The 13053-nt window shown below is 41.7% G+C and overlaps 1 protein-coding gene across 3 annotated transcripts in view; it reads right to left on the bottom strand.

The window, feature by feature from the left end:
• pkd1a (polycystic kidney disease 1a) overlaps positions 1-13053 on the bottom strand; it is a 55713-nt gene that overhangs the window by 4279 nt on the left and 38381 nt on the right. Inside the window, exons 33-54 of one of the 3 annotated variants that reach the window (XM_034895356.1) lie at positions 12667-12985; positions 11523-11700; positions 11095-11359; positions 10817-11012; positions 9857-10027; positions 9617-9760; positions 9324-9531; positions 9117-9243; positions 8811-8921; positions 8537-8586; positions 7896-8110; positions 7727-7805; positions 7434-7549; positions 5810-6012; positions 4938-5132; positions 3904-4043; positions 3361-3491; positions 2991-3072; positions 2721-2846; positions 1710-1881; positions 1289-1579; positions 482-616 (exon numbers count right to left, since the gene is read on the bottom strand). In XM_034895356.1, coding sequence (XP_034751247.1) covers positions 482-616; positions 1289-1579; positions 1710-1881; positions 2721-2846; positions 2991-3072; positions 3361-3491; positions 3904-4043; positions 4938-5132; positions 5810-6012; positions 7434-7549; positions 7727-7805; positions 7896-8110; positions 8537-8586; positions 8811-8921; positions 9117-9243; positions 9324-9531; positions 9617-9760; positions 9857-10027; positions 10817-11012; positions 11095-11359; positions 11523-11700; positions 12667-12985 — 3654 coding nt within the window. The remainder of the gene's footprint in view (positions 1-481; positions 617-1288; positions 1580-1709; positions 1882-2720; positions 2847-2990; positions 3073-3360; positions 3492-3903; positions 4044-4937; positions 5133-5809; positions 6013-7433; positions 7550-7726; positions 7806-7895; positions 8111-8536; positions 8587-8810; positions 8922-9116; positions 9244-9323; positions 9532-9616; positions 9761-9856; positions 10028-10816; positions 11013-11094; positions 11360-11522; positions 11701-12666; positions 12986-13053) is intronic. The other 2 variants (XM_034895365.1, XM_034895376.1) reach the window with 2 other exon arrangements.

Here is a 13053-nt window from a genome sequence, read left to right as displayed (position 1 = left end):
TAAAGAAAGTGTAGGCAATGAACCATTTTCTTAATAGACAAAAGATCACCATGCATGTTTGTGTGGGAGAGGATTAGCGATAGAGTTGTCTTGCTTTGCCAAACCTTCCTCCAAAGCGTGCTAAATGAGGGTCTGGCTACTTCAAATAGCATTTGGGGATAGAAGGAAAACATGCTCTGGTTAAATGGCATTTCTTTAAACCAATCAGAATTGTCATGGGCGGCGCTAAGGTCAGCACACAGCCACACAAAATAGTTTTGCGAGAGAAAACTCAGTGCAACCTGCAGAAATCTGAGGAGCAGTTAACCATAGTCACCAGATTTAAAATTCCAACACAAAGAAAGTATAAGGAAACGGAAAATACATGCATCCGGCAGAATGTCCTGCCGCACCGGAGCAATCCCAGAAGTGGAATACTCTCCATTGCTAAATACTAGCGAGACAGAAAGAGAATGAACAGAGGATGAAGAAAAAGTCTGACCAGGTGTCCTGTGTGTGAATAAGCCAACATCAACAGCAATAATGCCAGGGCGACTCCCAGCAGCTCCCAGACTGAGCGCCGCAGAGCTCTACCAAACACGGCCCACTCTCGGAGAAACCGCAACTGGTGGGACGCCTGGATGATCAAACACAAAGAGAAAGAGAGAAAGAGAGAGAGAGAGAGAGAGAGAGAGAGAGAGAGAGAAGAAGAAAAATAGATAGATAGGTTTATTTGTGATAAAAGCACCAACATTGGTACATATGTATTTAGAAGAGATCTGGATATTGGGTCACTGTAGATTAACATTATAATGACCATAGGAGCCATTTTCCAAAATGTGGATACTCCCATAGAACACATTGGCGGTGGATAATAGATTGGATCCGCTAGATGCGTCAACGTCCTATGACGCATCTACCTGTCTAGTATCTAGTCCCTATCCTGCTCTGATTGACTATCCCTGGTGTTCTTACACTTACTAATCCTCACTCCTTATGCGTAGACCTAACCACGTCAACACATATAGTGGATCCGATCTAGCATTTAACACGTCAAACAATGCAGGTTTAAACTTTTGGGAAGGAAATGCATTCATCACGTTTGCTAGACCTCAAAGATACATAAAATGCATTTTGGTGAGTAATGCATGAAAACATAACTTCTGTTAGTTTATTAAAAGAAACTCCACAGGGTTAACTGTTAACTTCAGCTTCAACAGTCAACACTACAACAATGAGACAAAAGTTGTGTTTTTTTTATTTTTTTATGTTTGTAGTGAGCCCTCTTTCCTCTGCCTTTCTCTCTTACCTTGAGCACCAGTATGAACAACAGCAAGGCAGACATTTCTGTGTACATCTGACTCTGTCTGGCTAGGGGGTAGAAGTCTGTGAAGGCGTCCCGTGGGTGCTTCATGTACGACGCCCACTGCTGCGTGGCCATGGTGCAGCGCCTCAGGTGCAGCCCGCAGACAGATGCTGCAAGAGCCAGTTTGCAGATGCCCAGGAGTCTCCAGGTTGACAGCAAGTACACATAGCCTTCCCTGAGGAAGCCCAAGATCCCCCGCACCAGGAAATACAACACCAGGGCGAGGAGGACAATCTGCAATACAGGAACCGTTAAACTGGAGACGTGTCACCAAAGTAACATAGCCAAGAACAGTGGAAAGGATTTGTGCAGCATGGTGGTAGGTTATTTTTGTTTATTGTCAGAAGGGGTTGCCAGGGGCTACCATTAGAAGGAGCTGCAGGTCCAGCCCTGTGATTGGCCACAGAGTGATGACATGGAGGTCAAGGCTGGACTGGGCACGCTCAGAAACTGGAAACTCAAACAGGAATGAGAAGACAGCCAGGAGGTTTGTGTTTATGTTGTAGAGCGAGAACTCCACAAACACAGCACGGGTCCTGTGAACACACACAAACACACACACACACACACACACACACACACACACACACACACACACACACACACACACACACACACACGCACACACACACACAGACACACACACTCACACAAAATGGAATTTATAGATAACATCAGGAGTCTAAATTGTTTACAGAGCCACTTCCTGTTTTAGTTACCTCTCTGTTTTGGAACCAACTTTAATATTTTATATATCTAATTTGAGCTAGGTGTTTCCATCACAGGAAGTTTTATTTCACATGAGAGATGAAAGGCAATAACTCAGTTTTGTTCAAAGGACACAGTTCAATGTGCCATAAGGGGCCTCCACCACCCACTTATTAACTTTCAGTTACTGCCCTCTGAATACTTGCAGTCTAATACCAAATGTGGAAATAACTTTCTATTTACGCCACCATTTATTATTCTCAGAACAATTGATGACAACCAGCCCACATTCTCAGCACATTCTTCACTGGATTGTTTTCTGTTTAATTTTAATGTTTGATGGTCACATGTGCAACTTTTTAATGTCTGCAGTCCAACTCCAGTATGCATGGTTCTGTTTTACTCCAATCATTGTGAAATTGTGTGCACAAGCGCAATTTCTACTTCCTTACATATGGCCCCTGGACTTTGGAACTACCTGGTCAGTGAGATCAGTGAGCAAAAAAAGAAAAACTCACATAAAACTGATTTTATTGCCTTGGCCTTTGTATTTAATGCCTGGCAGTGCACTAGGATGTTATTATTCTCAGCTCTTGATAGTGTATCTTTGACTTTAAATTTCTCAGTTTTTCTATCATTTCCAGTCTTTTCTTTCCGCATTAGCTACCTGTAATCGAGCCAATGCAGCTGCTGCAGCTGCTGTAAGGAGGAAGAGGCCTCCTCCAGGCTTCTGTTCAGCTGCTGGACAACATCTTCAATGTTATTCAAGCTCATAGGACCCAGATGCCACGCCCTAGAAAGATGAGTGGGGGGGGTACAAACAGGAGAAAAAATGAACATATTAAAGAAGGACAGAGGTCCAATAGATACTGAATCTGACCCACAAGTTAGCTTAACGGCTGCCTTGTTAAAGTCTGTCTTTCAGTCCTTTTCTTACCCGTTTGTATCATTAGCTCTGAAAGCAGTAGGAACCCAGCCCTTTCCCCAAATACTGTCTTCGGCCCTGGAACCACCTGCAACTGGTAGAAAAAGCAAGAAGAGTACATTCACATTCATGAAAGAGAATGAGTTCAGTAAATATATGTTGTATGGTGTGGTAATACTGATGTCTGCTGGAGTCCCTGTGATGCTAAAAATGTTATGCCAAGAGAGAGGCGTCAAGAGACAGCCGTCTCCAAAAGTTGCTTTTAAAGCTATCATATGTACAGACTCAATAAGCTAGTGAGGTTTTATGTCTCAGTTCATTTCAATCTTTAGCTCCTACCAAGTTCACAACAAAAGGAAAGACCGTGACATTGTAATCCAACCTTGCTTGTCCCGGATTTGACGGAGCCTTAGCGTGCCAAGTAACACGCTTCCCGTATCTCTCAAGAGGGTAGAGTCATCCAGTAGCCGTGGCAACAGAGAATCATTTAGCCAAATCAGAACATCAGCTCGGCTAAAAGAAAAGAAATTGAGGATTTGCAAAAGAAATATATTGTTGGGCTTATGTTACATCAGAGTTGTCAGAATTTGTGATCAAAATTTGCTGACAAACAACATCTTCCAGTGTATTTGTGCAAAGACACTTTGGATTTGTTTTATGTCAAACAACAGCTTAAAGTTTGCTTGAGCTTATGTCCCCCCCCCCCTTGTTCTCTATGGTATGAATACAATAATACACATCCAGTTGCAAGGACACCCAAGAGTAAAAACTGAGGAAATCATTTTGTCATCACTTCGTACAAGGCATATGGTCACCTTGGAGAAATGAGATTTCAATTCGTTCTCAACTAAACAAATTAACAAAACGTTAACATAATAAAAAAGATCCCCATGTATGACGTTTTTGTGTGTATGCGTGTGTGTACCTGCTGATGTTGTGGTACTCAGTTGTGTGTAGCGCCCGCTGCAGCTGAGTGCGAAGTCTCAGGCTGTGTGTGTCTTTTGCCGAGTCAGAGTAGTTGAGAAGCAAAACCACCAGCAGGAAAAACATATAAACCAGGAAATTCTGAAAATGACAAGCAACAATTCAGTTCAGTTCAGTCCAGTTCAAGTTTATTGTCATACCCACCTTAGTACAGAGTACCACAGCAATGAAATCAAATCTGCCTTTTTGCACTCCCTTAGGACCAGTCAATAGCAACAGTTATAATAATAATAACAATAATTACAACGTCAACAACAACATAAATAGCGTTTAAAATTTTGAAAAATAACCAAGCACAGTAGACATAGTAACTAAGTAACTAAGTGACAGTCCACAGCCCTCCTTCCTACTGTGCCATCATTCAGTAACCTTATTACCTGGGGGTAAAAACTAGCCCTATAACCTGATGTGCGCGTTGGGATGCTCTGCAAACGTCTCCCTGATGGAAGGTGGGAGAAGAGTGTGCAGGATAACTAGAGACCCGCATAATACCTAAAGCCTTCGTAGTACTGCATTTCCAGTAAATATGGTGCAACGGTTCAAGTGTAACACCGATGATTTTAGATGCAGTTTTGACCACCTTTGTCAGAAGACTAAGGTCATATGAAGTAGCCCTACCAAACCACTATGTTACCTGTCATTATACTCTCAATTGTAAAACGGTAAAAGTTCTGTAGAATTTTAAGGGACATACCATATGAAAGAAGAGACACCTAAAAAAATATAGCCTCTGATATGCCTTCTTAACACACGTGACATGAAGCGACAATGTGTGGGAGTCTGAATGGATACCTAAGAATTTAAACGTGTTGACAATTTCAGCTGGAGAGTTGTTAATATAGACAAGTGTATTTGTGAGTTATTCTGTTAACAAACAAGAAATAGAGCTCTAAATATCTCCAACACAGTAAAGATATAAAGTCAATCTGCAGCATCATCTCTCTAACCTTGTACACCTCTCTCTTTCTGACTCACCTTCAGCATGGTGTGCAGCATGTGGACCTTGCGGGCCTGGTGTCGAGCCTGAGACAGAGCGAACCCCTGTGGCGGTCTCACCCTGGGGACACGTTGGACCACTCTCTCCACCCGGGGGAACTCAACTAGCACATCCTGATCCTCTGGACGAAGGCGAAGCACACCCACTGCATAGTAAACTGCCTCACAAAACACCTGCAGGACACAGGGCGGGGGAGCAATGGAGCTGTTAGGTTTGGAAATTAATTGGAGATCACTGAATTTACTCAACCCAAAAGTGAAACTAGGAAATACTCAAATGGCAAAATGGGAATTTAGTCAAAAGAACTTTTGGGTGTGTGCGGTATGTGTGTTCCAACTTTTTCAGCAACAAAAGAAAAACAGCCAGTTTTTCAGCTTGAAGTCAGTACAAGTGTTTTAAAGGGTACAAAAGCAGGAGGATTAAAGCATTCTTCACATCTGAGTCAATAGATTTTTTTGGCCACATGGGGGCAGCGCAACAAGCTGTAAACACAACACAATAATATCACCTCGTAAAGTTGTTATGTGTGTTTCTGGCAAAGTCCAATATTTAGCTCTACTTTTGGTTTTACCAACTTCTGAGGGAAATATCTGGATCTCCAGCTGCTAAATGTGCCACAGCCTCCACTATGTTAACCAGCTGCTCGGTAACTTTTAACTGTTTATTGGTTGGTAATAAAAATATAGAGTACAGTGTTTCAGAGCTTTGAGTTGAGAGTGGCAACCTGAGAACATCGTGCCTTTAGCCATGGCTACCATTGGCGCGGAGGCGTAAAAAACACTTAGCATGATGTGAATTTAGAAATGTGTGAGGTAAACTAGAATCTCTGAGATTAGCTGTGTGTGTCTACCTTAATTGGCTCCAACAGCAGAAAGGAACACAGGAAACTGGCAAAACAGGAGATGAGCCACATCATGGCCACACTTTGACTGAAGCCGTGACCCGCCCAAATCGAAACGCCACTGGCCAGAGTGATCCCTGCCCAGCTGCCCCACAGGGCGGCACGTCCACACCAGGGAGGAAACCGTCTGGGACGACAGACGTCTGCCACAACTGTGGAAAAAAAATGAACTTTGTACAACAAAGTACTGACAAAAGAAAAGTGAAAGGAAAGGACCAGAGTTAACACAAAGCGGATAGAGACCTTGGGGAGTATAACATTTTTTACATTTTTTAAGGATCTCTAAAGTCTATTCCACGAATAAGGTTACTAACAAATCAATCAAGAACATATGTTCCTGTAGGAACTGTGGACACAGTTTTTTTTGCTGATGACAAAGGACCTGTTCTGCTTATTAAATATTCAGGCAGCAAAATGAAAGCATGATGTACAGTATCTACTCTGGTTTCCCATCAAAACATCTACACACACATCACGACTATACTAGCTGAGACTCTCAGCTGCCAGCACCGGGCTCATTACTGAATGAAAGTAAAACAGTCTTTCTCATTATTTATCTTTCTTTTAAAAAGAGTAATCATCAAACTTTGCTATTTACCTAATGAGAATTATGAGTCTTACACAAAAAAAGGAAATGTGATTTATGTGTCCTTTGTCAAGAGCAAAGCAAGCAGCGCAACAGCAGAGCAGTTTGCAGATAATTAATCTATGAGGAAATAACGTTCGGATGATCTTGAAATTCTAATTTGAAGATTTTTTTACAATGACTTTGTTATTGCGAGAAAGGTTCCTTTGCCCCTGCATTCAATTTACAATCGGAAAATCCATTTTCTGCAGAGTATTCTTGTCAACCAACTCTAATGAAAACACTACAGACAATACAATATTTATTTAACAGCTCAAAGGGAGATTTTGGACTTAAAGCTTTAGTAACTTTTTGGTTTTAATGAACATTACATTCAAGCCATTGCCAAATGAGTTGCTACAAAGCTATGTAAAACTATCAGCGTCACACAGATAATTACCCTCAGATATATTTATTGAACTCTTTTTTTTTTTTTGCATGTTAATATCAACAAAACAATATGGGAACAACAAAAATTCAGTACACCTCATGTTTTTTTAATCCTCCGTGTCATCCTTGGCTACTAGCAACTGTGTGGAGGACGGATGGGTTTTGTTTCGTATCACTTCGCCTACATTGTTATAACTCTCATGTGCCAAGTGACCCTTTTCATATGTTATCACTTAACTGCCCAGCAACTGAGTTTTGTCTGCCCTACCCAATTTATTTCAAAATAATAAATATTATTTAATCTTATATTTAATGATTTCTCAAAAAAATTGTAATATGAGGTAAATTCTTGTGTCTGATTAGCTATTGCATCTTTATTTGTAGGCAAGCCAATAGGATTCCTCACTCCAAAGTCATGTGTTCGATTTTTAAAAGCCTTAAAACCAAGGGGGAGATTGTAAAGTCTACTTTGTGTCAGACCACTTGAATTAAAATATGCTCAAAGATTATCATGAAATCTTTGTCAAACAACGCCACAGCTTTAAGTGTAATTCTAACCCGTGTTTGAGGTGAAAGCAGTTTTTGGTGGTTCTCTTCTCATAGATTCTAGAGGAAGAGGCTCATTCAGCTTCTGGAGGAGAATCACTTCAGTCTTGTCTCCGAAAATGCTCGACCTGACACACACACACACACACACACACACACACACACACACACACACACACACACACACACACACACACACACACACACACACACAGGCAATGGAAATAATTAATTATACTCAAGCAAATCCACAAATGTTCCAAGTAAAGCCTGTGAATCCATTGTTTTTCTAAAGGTGAACTTACAGGTCAGCCATCTCACTTTCATCTGCCTGAGGAAAAAAGTTCTGTCCATCTGCCAGGATGTGTTTGATCAGGTCCTCGTCTGTGAGTGAAAAGCAACATCTAGGACTTCAGTACTCTCACTTAACCCAGATTTGTGCAACTAGTTTTAATGTCTTTCTGTTTTGGTTACCTGAGGAGGTGAAATATTTGTTGCGTTGTTCAGTCCCCTCCTCGTCATCAGGGTTAAAGGTCATGTCGACACCCAGGTGCCTGCTGCCCTGACCCCTCTTCAGCCTGGGCAGCCCTGCCCCATGCCCCGCCCCTCCCACCACAGACACATCACTCAACAGCTCTGGCCAATCCCTGTCCTCCATCTCTTCCTCTGCCATAACCCAACTCTCCCCACTGAAATACAGAGCAAGAGAGATGTTAAGTAGTGGGGCATTACAAAAATAATATACCTACTCTAAGGGTTCCATTTCTGTCTCTCTTTAACCTAACAAAACAATCGTTTGTCAGAGGACAATCGTAAATAACAGTAGACTGGGACAGTTATAGCTTTTGAATTTATAGTGGTTTTCTGACAAAAGAGATATCACATTGCTCATTTGAAATTCAGAAAAGCCCAATATAAATTGGATCTCTTCTGTCTTTAATTACAGCACAGTACTTCTTTATGCTCTTTATTCTGCTATTCTCTCTTCTACCAACTTTGTCTGACAGTTGGACTTTAGCCTTGGCATTTTTCTTTCAAATGATAATAATAATTCAATAATAATTTTTCTTTCATGCATTATCTAAATGTACTGTCATGGGAACGGAACAGCTCACCTTTTGGTTGATGGAGTGGGAAAGTCCACGTTGGTTTCTTCTGAGTTGGTCTGAGAGACAGATGAATGATGAATAGATGAATTGAGTGAAAATCAAAGAAAGAGAGACACGGTAATGATCTCACAAGGGGAAAGAATAACATGTTTCTTTGCATGGCTGCACTTTCTTTCAAAATCACTAGGCCAGAAAAAACAACATTTTATATTGATTCTGTAGTCAAAATACATTAAGGCTTCTGAGCTACAATGATTCAATTTTACATCCCAGACTTTACCTCGCCATTAAAAAAAAGGAAAGAACTTCCAGCCATGGAGTCGTCCAGAAAGTCATCAATCTCCACCGACTCCTGATCCACTTGTGGTAGCACTTGCTCCACAGACACGCACTAATGTTAACACACACACACACACACACACACACACACACACACACACACACACACACACACACACACACACACAAACACACACACACACACACACACACACACACACACACACACAATATTCAATTTCATGTTTGGCCTATGGGGGTACTAAAAACATTGATTGTGTAATAGTTTGGGGTAGATTTGTGTCACCTTGCTGCGGCTCATTCTGAAGAGCGTGAAGACGAGCAGGTAGACAGGGTAGACAATCAGACAGGTCACCACGCCCGCTGCCACTGTCTCTTCATTTAATGAAGAAATCCTTGACACAGCCTGCGGGCTGCAACACAGGATTGCAATGAAATGTAGGAACAAATCACAAGTAGTTGTACTAACAAAAAAAGACATTCCTTCCTGTACCTGTATCTCTTGTCTACCACAATGCTGTACCACAGCGTGTTGGCCAATACAATGAGCTGCAGTAACAAGGCGCAGCACGTGGCTCTCTGTAGGCGGGTGAATGGGCTGCGGGGGGGTCTCTCCCACAGAGACAGCCACAGGTGACTCTCACACAGAGCCCTCTGCAGCTCACACCGCAGACGGCGGGGCAGCTGCAGTACAGCCTCCTCTGGAGACAGGAAGATGGAGTTAACAAGGCGACATCAACAATCAGTGAATGCTTTTTACGGATGATTTGGTTGTAGATTTCTTACCTGAGGCCTCCACCTCAATCTCCACCCGTCCGTCAGTTCTCTCATTGTAGACTGACAGCCACTCATCAACCAGGAAGTAGTGGCTGCTTCCTGTCTGCAAGTCTTTGACCAAGATGTACTGCAGCATCCATGCTGGAGACAAACCTGAGAGAGGGTCAAGAAATGATTTGTTCAAATATCAGCTGGTTAAAGCCTATGTGATTTCAGGTCTCTTTTGTGTGTGCTCATGTGAAACAGTACCCTTGTTGTCATGCCAAATTCGTATTTTCCAGATGCTGCCCAGGCTGGTATCCGTGGCAATGTGGAAGATGTCGAGAGCGTTGCGCGTAAAAGCTCCTCTGCTGTCGAGATGGCGGTGTCCACTGCGGCTCTCACGTCCATACAAACTGATTCCCACATGAGCCGTGGTGCCTGGAGGGACAGAGAGAAGCACTCTTTATCATCTATATCAACTATTTGTTGTTTTAATGCAGTTTTTGCCGTTCAATTAATTAAGGCACTGACCTGACAACAAATAATTTTCTTATAGAAACTACACTTGATAAGGAGGGTTCCATAAAAATGTCAGTTAAACACAAGTATGTCTTGAATGCTCTCTCTGTCTCCCTCTGCCTCTCTCTAGTTTGCCATGCTTACAATATTTAATTTAATTAACTTGATTTTTAAAATGTGATTATATATATCATTTTTATTATTTATCTATTTATGCAGTATTATCCTAAAAAAACAATGAATAGAAACAGAGCAAATTTAAGTCACGCCCACACCAGATGGGAAAACAATAAATTGCTCCATTGACTTTATGTTGGATGAAGGTGCCTCCTAGTCAATTCTGTCTGCTAGCAAACAACAGAAAGATGTCTAAACGCTGCTGTGTGGTGGGTGGGATGCACTAACACCAGGGTATGGAAAACAACCCTAAACCCCAAGTTTTATAACAAACTTAAAAACTATGCTTTTCGGCAGACAAAAGTGGATACAGTATGCAACTTGTGCTGTAGTGGAATGTGGATAATCAGAAAGATATGCGGTATTAGATTTGCCTTAGCTTGCTAACAAAACTTTTAATAAGGGTTGCCTTTGCAAGCCAATACAGTAGTAAGTCACTGTCATATTTATATTGTACTCATTGAGCTAATAAATAAGTCCACTTTTTATTATCCTGACAAATGTCTAAAAGAGTCCCTGTCCCTAACTCACCTGCCCCTCGACTCCAGCCAGTCTTGACCTGGACCTCGTACTTGAAGAGTCCGTCTTGGCCGCAGAGTGGAACCACACCAGCCCGGCGTAGATCCAGCTGGTCCAATTTGTGTAGGATGGCTGCTGCCACAGCATAGCTTAGTAAACCCAACACACACACTAACAGCACAACCAGGCTTGGTGCACCAGAACGCTCCTGAGGGACAAGAAAAATTGTTTAAAGTGTGTGTTTATCTGGTGCATCTGCACAAAATAGGGTTTGTGTTTGTGATACTGACTGGCACTGTAAAGCTGATGGCATTGGCCGGGACAAAAAGGCCTGCTGCGAAGGCCGTGAGGTGCCTGGTGCGACAAACAGCTCTGCTAGTGTTGGTTTCTGCTAGGGGCACCATGCCATCTGTCCGCCACTGCTTCTCACTCTCACTGAAGTACTGGCACAGAGAGGCAAACACCCCGACCTCAAGTCGAACACCTACAGGCTGAGAGCTGGGGCTGCAGGCCGTGCTCACGTTGATAAAGTAGTCCAGAGTGGTGTCGTAAGACCTGAGCAGCATAGGACAGAAGAATTTGGTTGTAATCGAATCACACAGAAACAAAATCCTAAATTAATTGCTTGGTAATCTGAAACCATAAACCCTCAATTGCCTTAAAAAACAATAGAACTAAATAAGTAAACTCCATATTACACGGCAGTGGATGAACTTACTCTGGTGACAGGAAGAAGGTGTATTTCCTGTGGTCGAGATCTTGCCCTCGGGTCATGCTGAGTGTGATGCGTTTTTTGTCAGTGCAGTTGAACTCATCGGGTCTTCCATGTGAATGAAGGTAGGCTGTGATGTATGGCTCCTCCCTATCCTCTTCTTTTTTGACCTTTTCTTTAGCTTCTGGAGAAGGAAAGGTGAAGAATGAAACTGACATATTAAAGTAAATATTGTATGAAAAAAGAAATTAACCAGGCCTTTATCAAACCACTTTTAGGAACCATGTTGCATCACCAAATGACAAAACCAGGTAGTTATATAATTCACAAAGTGAGTTCAATGAGTTCTGTTTAACCTATTTTTAATCTCCATATTTGGCCCATATAATAGCCATAGGTTGGCAAACCTACTCAAAACCCACACAGCCTCTCATGGGTGCCAAAACAACACAGAATGGTTCTTTAATCATCCCCGAGAGAAATTTTACACATCCAAGCTCCTTGGACACATTACAATTAAAGTGAGAATAATATTAAAAAACATTTTAATCTCTTTTACCTAAAAGGACACTGGAATTCTGTGCAATTTCATTACAGTGCAATATTTAATATTTAATATTTAACCATTTCATTCTATTACAGTTCAATATTTATTTATTATTAATACTTAACAATTTAATTTAATTACAGTACAATATTTAATATTCAATTACTTAAACTCATTACTGTGCAATATTTAATGCTCAGGACATTTGATACACCAAACTATATTTTTGCATAATGTGTATACGAACCCTTCATCTTTTTACCATTTTATATATGTATATAGTTGCTCTCAGGACTGTGCATCCCATTCCCCCCTGTCTTTTGTTTTTCTGCACTACTTACAATTTATATTTTTATATTTTGTGTTGACACTGTAAAGGGGTTGGTTAAAACCTGTTGCACAAGTACTGCACTTGTGTATAATGACAAAAAAAGACTTTCTATTCTATTTTATTCTATTCTATTCATGATGCAGTCCAACATAACAGCTTCAAAACACCTTACTCACTAAACAAAAACTGAACATGTAAGCTCAACGGATGAGTGTGTTTCTTGTGTTGAATACATTACATAATTTACGTCAGTAGTGGACGTGAGAGCTCACCCTCCAGAGAGGTGAAGTTGAGCTGCACAAAGAGCCCCGCCTGTCGGTTGTTGTTTCCCGTGCTGACCCTGACAATGACCGAGTCACAGTGTCTGATGTTAACAGCTTCAGCTGTGGGGACCCCTCCGGAACCAAAACCCTCAGGACCTGCTTCTGCTCCGCTACTTCCATTGTTAACAGCAACAGTGATGGCCAGACTGTCGTTCAGTCCGGAGATGGGAATCTGGGTGCCATTTTCAGTGCGGAACTCCATGGATGCCACTTCGGTAGAGACAGTGTAGTTTGCAACGTAGTTGAAGGGGAAGGGGTTAGACTCCACCTGGTGAGGAAAAGTCGGAGGGAGAGAACATTAATGAGAGGAATTAGAGAAATACAATTTCTTTCTGT

This window comes from Etheostoma cragini, chromosome 2, assembly GCF_013103735.1.
Source record: "Etheostoma cragini isolate CJK2018 chromosome 2, CSU_Ecrag_1.0, whole genome shotgun sequence".
In the NCBI taxonomy this organism is placed as follows: Eukaryota; Metazoa; Chordata; class Actinopteri; order Perciformes; family Percidae; genus Etheostoma; species Etheostoma cragini.
Note: the sequence above shows the minus strand (reverse complement) of the source record. Positions and strands in the feature narration are given on the sequence as shown.